The following is an 8,285-nucleotide window of genomic DNA, read 5'->3' as shown; positions in this document are numbered from 1 at the left end:
CTTGTAGTTTAAAAGGGAAATCAATGGTGGGTAGACTGAGCTCTCTCTCATCCTTGGAAACAAAGCCCAAGTATTCCCATTCCAGCATTTTGCTCTCAGGTTTTTTTTTCTAGAAGAGTTCAAGCCCTTTTGGTTTTAGCTTGATTTTTTAATCTTACCTCTCAATTTTTTTTTTAGTAATGAAATCCCTTCTTCAAGCAATAGTTTGTGCACGACACGAAGCAGAAAAAAACTCAGAATTTTACCAGTATGTATTTATTTTATAACTTCACATTTATAACACTTTAATTTGCATACTGTGAATACATGCGAACAATGAGGCCATTTTCATGAATACAAAAAACACACAAAATCAGGGTGTATAGGATGACAGTTGTATCACTTTGATTGAACAATATTGAGAAGTATAACTTAAATGATCACAAACGGTACCTTTTTAAAAAAATGCTTTTCTTACAATCTCAGGACATTCAGTTAAAATTATTCATGATCAGAAAGAATTTATTTCTTATAATCACTAACAATAGCCAACAATAGCTGGAAAATTTATCACAAAGATAACAGACAACAAGCGCTCAAACTTACCACAAGTGCCGAAATGGTTTCTAATGTAATATTGTCACAACCTGACAGCCAGATTACACATTTACTTGTTACTGCAGGACTGTTAGAAAAGGAAGAGAGCATGCATTGACCAGACAATAAGCATTGTGAAAATAATAAAAAGAGCCTTGATGTATTGAGGGCTTTCTGTGTTCCAGATATTATGCTGAGTGCTTAAAAGGCGTGATGTCATTTGATCCTAACAACAACCCTATTCCATTATCCTCCCATTTTTCTGATGAGGAAACTGATATTTAGAGAAGTTAAGCCACTTGTTCATTGTATATAAAAAGCTACCATGCTGCTATACATCAATTGTGTTGAAGCTTTGCCTAGCATGTAACTAAATGATGTTCATTTCTGCTTGAAGCACACATGACGTCACAGGACACGCATGGGCCTGATTTAAACATCTCTGAGGTGCTAAGACTTCCTTAATCGATGAAGAAGTAAAAGAAGTTTGGATATGTGCTCAGAATTTGCAAGGGAACCTTTCTTCCAAGGTCTGCACAAAATGAGTTAATCTGGAAACAAAAGTGAGCCTGTTGATAAATGCCAGCATGTTAAAATTTGGGTATCAACATACTTGTGTCTATCTGTTATTTATTAGGGATTTAAAGAGTTTAGAATACATTTTCAAGATGGAACTGCTGAAAAATCCCTGCAGAACTGCAAAGCACAATTTGAATACCGTAATCACAGTGGAGAGAGGATGAGCCAGAGTCAGAGAGGTTTGGACTTCCGTCTGGGCTCTGCCACATGTTAGCATTTTGATGATGAGCAGACCATGTAACCCATCTGAGTTCTTCCTTCTCTTTTATTTTTTAAAATTAATTAATTAATTTTTTTAAGATTTTTTTTTTGATGTGGACTGTTTTAAGAATTTTTTTTTTTTAGAGCTTTTATTGAGATACAGTTAGCAGACAATAAACTGCATATATTTAGGGTGGACAATTTGGTATTTTTTTTCTTGTTAGTAATGTATATATGGCAATCCCAATCTCCCAATTCACCCCAACCCAACCCGCCCCCTTGGTGTCCACATGTTTGTTCTCTACATCTGTGTCTCTATTTCTGCCTTGCAAACTGGTTGATCTGTACCATTTTTCTATATTCCACATATATGCGTTAATATACGATATTTGTTTTTCTCTTTCTGACTTACTTCACTCTGTATGACAGTCTCTAGGTCCATCCATGTCTCTACAAATGTCCCAATTTCGTTCCTTTTTATGGCTGAGTAATATTCCATTGTATATATGTAGATGTGGACTGTTTTTAAAGTCTTTATTGAATTTGTTACAATATTGTTTCTGTTTTATATTTTGGATTTTTGGCCATGAGGCATGTGGGATCTTAGTTCCCCCGCCAGGGATTGAACCTGCACCCCCTGCCTTGGAAGGTGAAGTCTTCACCACTGGACTGCCAAGGAAGTCCCTCTTTCTCTTTTAAAATGAACATAATTATACCACGTTGGGGATGCTGTATACGCAAAATGAGATACATGTAAAATGCCTGGCACAGAGCAGGTCCTCAGTAACTGTGAGCGCTCTTCCTCTCCTCTTTGCCCTTTGTCGCCACTAAAAATCCTCCTCTTTAACCAGGCTGGCCTGATTCCAAACATGGCCCACACGCCCCATGCTCTGGCTGGCCCTCCCGTGATGTCTACCCCTTCTTAAGGATGTCCCTCACATTGTGGACCCCTGTGTCCTCAGGGCCCAACACACTGCCTGGAACCATATATCTGACACCCAGCAGAGAAGCTGGAAATGCTTGTAGGAAAAGAGAGAAACCTAAAATGGAGATGTCGTGCTCATTTGGCAATGACACTTATCTTGGCTTCTACTGGCATCGTGAACTTATTTACACGTAAGGTTATTTAGCTTTTCATGCTCAGAGGCTATATCTTCTCCAAGAGCAGGGCCAGGGTGGTGGGTTTACGACCATTAGCTCTTTGAACACTGCCTCACATGGCTTGGTACTCAGAGACAGCTTGCTGATTCGAGAAAGGAAAACACTTAAGTCAAAGAGCTTGGATTTTTAAATACATGACAAAAGATATTTTTTTCTCACATTATTTCTTTATTTTGGTCTTTTGGGGGGACGTATTTAAAGGAAACCTGGTTCAGATTCTTTAGGTGTAATATCTCATACTTGGAATTTAATGTTTTATTTATTAATAATCTATGTAGGGTCCAAGGAACTCTCAGGTATATTTTTTTCTTAGGAGAATCAAGACCTGGCTTGAATGCCTTGATTGCAACTGTGCAAATTAAAGAAAAAAAGACTGAGAGGGTCTCAGCCTGGTAAGGCGCTGCCTCCAGGTTGTGGGTCCCCCTGTGAGTTGGGTTCTAGTCATCGTTACCCCAGTGGCCATAGCCATCCCCATCTTCTGGCTCTTCAATATTCTCGTTTTCAAAAGCGGCCTCTTCTTCCTCTTCTTCGCGGATTACCTTCATTAACTCCAGGAAGCTGGGAGGCGGCCCCTGGTCTTTCAGCTCCCTGAGCCTACACCAGAGGATCTCGCTGAGGCTCGCTCCGGCCATGACCTGCTCCAGGCGGACCTGGTCCGCGATGTTCCTGGGAATGGCCCGCTTCTCCACAGCTCTCCGCAGCAGGGTTTCTAACCGCAACACGTAGGCTGAGACTTTCTCTCCTTCCTCCTGATAGGTCTTCAGGTATTTCACCTGCGAGGTCCTACAACTCTCCAAGCTTCCAAACACTTGCTTAAATGCTTCCAGACACTCTTCTACACTTACAGACGGATTGTCTGCCTGGACTATGTGCATGAGGTCCAGGGCAGGGCCACGAAGGCTTTCCGTCAACCATCTTTTCTTTTCTGCCTCTGCTACCGGCCACTCTTTGACTATCTCGGTGGCCTGTTCCAACCAGATTTCAAAGGGCTCTTCCTCTGGGGCAGGCGCAGCGCTCCCTGAGAACATTCTCAGTTTCCGGTACCGCATGGGGAGCAGAGGTTGAGGGGCATGTGCTATTGCCTGTCCCAATAGATGGGCCAGTAACTCCTGTGAGACGCAGGGCATGGACGCTGGAGACACTCCCTCGTGCCCGAGCGCTCGGAACATTCCTGAGACCGTCTGCCCCTCTTTCTCTAGAAAGAGGTTCAGTCTTTCAAGAAATTCAGTGTCCTGGTTAGGGGTCTTAAAGATCACTTTCCAGATACCCCCCTTTCCCTGAACCTCGCTGGGGATCACAGAGACGTCAGTGTCCTCCAGAAGCTCTAACAACACAGCATTGGCGTTCTCCTGCTTCCTGAATATTTTGCCAAGCATTCTATACCTGCCCAGAGACTTCAAAGTCTCCCGGAGGATCTCTTGAATCTCAGCTTCATTGCAGTCCAGTGGTATCCCCATAACCATCAGTGACTTCTGATCGTCCACACTCATGATCCTACACCAGTCCTCCAACAGTGCCAGCGCCATCGCCCCTGATACTGACTCACTTGAACTCTACGGCTCCTGATTAGTTTGTGGTGCAGATAGGTGCTGCCTTAGAATTGAGGATATCCTGGATGAGCTTCTAAACTTACAACCCGCCAGTGAACAAGCCCTGGGTCCTCGTCTTCTGGACCAATAACCCTTACTGCACAGTGGCAAGAACTTGTCACTTTCTGTGAGGTCTTCAGACCTGACTCAAGGTGGCTGGTTAGCATCTCATTTACGACAGGACCATGGGCTGGGGCTCTACAGCCCAGTGGGTGCTATTTCTCTCACGCAGCCACGTTGGGGGGCTGCCCCACGGGAAGCACGTGCAAGAGCTGCTTTCTCTGCCCTCTGGGTCTGTGCCGCCTCACCTCACTCTAACCAGTGGGGAGTCGCCTTCACTCTGGCACCCAGAACTCCTGGAGGGAAGTCTCCCAGCAGAGTGGCTTGGGCTCCTAGGGAAACAAGGCTCAGTTTTACCACACAGCCCTCTCCTTCCTGGAAGCATCGGTACCTGGTTAGGGATGGAAGTGGGGGCGGGGGGAGGGTGGACCAGGGATTCTGTGTCACATAGTATTTGAGTCAGAGCTCTTCTTTGCTTATAGTGACTTTTTTGTTTTCTTGGGGACCCTCCTGCAATCTGGCTTCCCCACCACGTACTCATCAGGCATGCTAATTGATGGAACCTTAGTTTTGGACAGGACTCAAGATCCTTCCCTCGTGAAGAATGAAATCAGGAGACCTGGCCTGATACCTGTTTATGTGTTCCAAAACATTCCATGACAGCCAAGGAGCTTATGTATTCATTCCACTTCCAGCTCAGGAAGATGTCACCCAACTCTGCACAATGGCGTGTCTGGGTGTCTCTCAGCTCCAGCCAAGCCAAGCTGATCTGTAGAAATATAATAATAGTGTATTTTTATGACTTGGTAATATCCAATGTGAAGACTGTTAATGCACTTATTCAAAAATATGGCAATCCTTGGAAATTCCCTGGTGGTCCAGTGGTTAGGACTTGGAGCTTTCATTGCTGGGCCACAAGCCTTGTGACGTGACTGAAAAAAAAAGAAGGCAATCCTTCACAATTTAATTAAAGCTACTAAACAATATTAAGTTGCTTCATTTCTTTGATTAAAAAATCCAATTAGGAATCACTCAAACATTTAAAATCCATTTAATATAGGTTTAGCAATATAACGTATATAATATACTTTAATATAATAACATAGATACAACAATTTAATATGGGTTTAACAATTTAAAAATACTCAAAGCCAAATAAATTAAACTCGGAGTCATGAATTAATTCTCTTTGGTTATGCCTGGTTATGCTTTGCAAATGAACATCTAAGGGTTTCTTTTGCTATAAATGTTAAGTTACTAACATGATGCTTTCTTCATAGTATCTGAACTTGAATGAGTTATTTGAGGACAAAAAAACAGAGAGGAGGCACACCTGTGGAAAGCCAGTGGAGATCGGGTAATGTAAAAAGGGAAGAGTGTCTATCTTGTGTTGCTGTCATGGAGTGTGTGGTAAGTGGCTAGGGCCATTCTTCCCCTAAAAATCTCCATTGGTCCAAATGGGATCCATATGCCACAGACGCCAACCTTCAGCTATAGAGGCAGCTGCTCCTGCTGCAGGCACAATTCCAGAGTCCTTTTGGTAGGTGTTGAAAGGAGGGTGCGGGTGCCAGAGGGTGGGGAGGGAAAAATGCTGGGTTGCATCCTTGCCCAGAAGCTCCAGGGATCTGAGTTCAGTGTCTCTTCCCTCCGTGCCTCACACTCCTCTAAGATATGGGGGTGACCTTCCTCCCCATTATAATGTTCAGAGGAAACATGAGATGTCAAAAGGCATTGGACACCCAGGAAGAAACATCTCTAAGGTCTACATGACTGTCACGCTGCAGTTAGGCTACATTTGGGTGGCTTCTTCCTCCAAAGGCAATCTCTGCCTGCAATGTAGCCTTCAAGTAAAAAGATGGCAAATGAAACGTCCCTGATACACGGTAAGGCCACAGATGGGGATATTTGGATATGGAAAAAAAGGTGAAAATCTTGTCTTTTCTCACATAAAGGTAGGATAAGTTGGAAAAGGAACCAGACTTTCAGGTGGAAGACCCAGTAGAATTGTTGGATCATTTAACTAGCTAGTTACCTTGGACGAAGCATCTAAATCTGTTTCCTATCCTGGAACCCTTGGAAGTGGTCATCAGTGAGCACTCATAAGGGGGATGCTGGGACTAGGAAATAGTGTAATTCGTGTGGAAGCACTTTATTCACGTGCAAAGCACATCTGGTGGTAAGTCCAGTGTCTGCCTCTGGTTCTCTCATCCCCTGCACATATACATTCCTCTCACTCCTTCCCCCTCCTCTCCTTCTCATTCGGAGACTCCTTCCCACCCACCACGGTGGGCTTATCTTCAAGCTGGGAGTGGTTGTTCTCCAAATTTAACTCCATTCACCCGACTATCCCTCACAATTGTGCGGGCGGGCAGGATATTCGCATTTAGTCTTTCCAAGGGCAGGGGCTGACAATGGGACTGAATCTTTGGTTGCTCTGCCCGGCACGACGCTCCTGCGGTCAACAGTTTCCCAGTCCAAACCCGCCCTGGTTACTGAGCATGCCCCGAGCTCCTTCTCGAGTCGCCAAAGGACAGGCATCATTTCTGCAGGGCTTTGGCACTGTGGCGAGAGGGGTGGGGCTGTAATCCACCCTGGAAAGGGACTGAGACGTGGAAAAACACACGCAGATAGGAGTAAGCAATGAAGAGCCCTCCGAGACCGTGTTACTGGCATCAAAATGCCCTCTGACGCCCACCAACCGGTAGCTGTGGCTGGTCTCCTTGCGCAGACACACCAAGTCCCCATATCTCTTTCCCCTGCTTGGCCTCACACAGTTCAAGGCAATCATCACAGCCAGCACCGCATCTCCTTACCCTAAACTGGACGCGCGCGCACTAACGCTCCAGGCACAGGGCTTCTGGCAACCTAGGAAACCCCGCGGCTCTGGCGCAGTGCGCTGCAGGGCCGGTGGAATAAGGCGGGGCTCCCCGCGCGCAGGGCAGGGCTGGAAATTTGGGGATTGGGCTTCAGTGTGTATCTTTCCCCCTCTCTTGGCGGGGGACCGGGGCAGGAGATAGCAAATGAAAACATTCTGCTGGGCCCTTCTTGGCGCAGTGGCGCGATTATCGTACGTGGCGCCATCGGGCGATATAGCTGGCCTGCATCCTCCCTTACTATACGCCCAAGCGGCCGTGCTGGGCTGGAATTTGCAGACTTCACGCTTGGCCACACTCGCACAGACCGTAGACCTACATCTCTCTATACCCACACCCTCCGTATTGGCTACGCCCCTCTGTATCTCTCCCCGCCCTGCTGCGCGACCCCCCACCACTGCGGATGCAGTAAGTGAGACCCTTGTTTCAATCTCTGCTCCCAGTAGCCCACCAAGGCCCGTGGCTAGACTGAAGCTTCGGTGTCCCGCGCCTCGTATGGTCCCCACCTTTCCGCGCTGCCTGCGCCATCCCTTCCCCACCCTCAGCGCCGCCCCTTCTTCTCCCCCCCACCCCCCGCCCCGGGTGTCCAGGCGCCTGCCAGTGTGTGTCCCTTTCCCCGTCCGTCAGCTCACACCCCTCCCCACGATGGGCCCTCATCGCTGGCCCACCTCCGCAATGCCGTGGGGGAAAGGCGCCTAGGCCGGGTAGATCTGGGAGCTGGGCGCGAGGGCCACGGACTGTGCGCTCTGATCTTCGCCCCCGCGTGCCCTGCCCCATCCCATACTCACCCTGGCGCGGAGAGCGGTCAGCAGGCCCTCCGCTCCGCATCCATTAGCCGGTGGTCTGGCAGCTTCACTTCCGGAGCGCGGGAGTCTCGGCGGCGCCGCCCTCCCCTGCCTCCCCGGCTCTGCGCTCCCCTCCCGGGCGCCGCGCCCCGCCTCCGCCCCGCCCGCGCCTCCCTGCTCGCGCAGCTGCCGGGAACTGGCAGCCTCTCGGTTCTTGCTGCCGCAGCCCGCCACCCTCCCAGACCCAACTTTGCTGCTCGCCAGAGCTCGCGCGGCGGCGGCGGGGGGCGTGGGCAGGGAGGGGAGAAAGCAGGGTCAAGGGGAGGGACCGGGAGGGGTTGGTCGCTCGCTCGCCAGCCCTCCTTCCTTTCTGTACACCTTGCGGTTGGCAGAGAGCGGCAGCCGCGGCAGCAGCCGGGGGGTTTGTGCATAGAGACAGGCAGACTTAGGGACCGGCAGGC

General features: G+C 48.2%; 1 protein-coding gene across 1 annotated transcript; it reads right to left on the bottom strand.

Moving 5' to 3' along the window:
• Positions 1–282: 282 nt before the first annotated feature.
• PNMA2 (PNMA family member 2) lies at positions 283–7,905 on the bottom strand. Its single transcript, XM_057719861.1, has 3 exons — positions 7,828–7,905; positions 4,798–4,935; positions 283–4,498 (listed from the first exon to the last, which is right to left on the bottom strand). Exon 3 carries the CDS (start codon positions 4,041–4,043, stop codon positions 2,955–2,957), a length of 1,089 nt encoding a protein of 362 aa, XP_057575844.1. The 5' UTR covers positions 4,044–4,498; positions 4,798–4,935; positions 7,828–7,905; the 3' UTR covers positions 283–2,954.
• Positions 7,906–8,285: the final 380 nt, after the last annotated feature.

The sequence above is a fragment of the Hippopotamus amphibius genome, chromosome 2 (assembly GCF_030028045.1).
Source record: "Hippopotamus amphibius kiboko isolate mHipAmp2 chromosome 2, mHipAmp2.hap2, whole genome shotgun sequence".
Lineage (NCBI taxonomy): Eukaryota > Metazoa > Chordata > Mammalia > Artiodactyla > Hippopotamidae > Hippopotamus > Hippopotamus amphibius.
The sequence above is the reverse complement of the archived record's forward strand: the minus strand, read 5'-3'. Positions and strand labels throughout refer to the sequence as shown.

What these genes read in the sequence shown, in the direction of transcription:
- PNMA2 (XM_057719861.1), bottom strand. Translation starts at nt 4,043, where the DNA reads ATGGCGCTGGCACTGTTGGAGGACTGGTGTAGGATCATGAGTGTGGAC.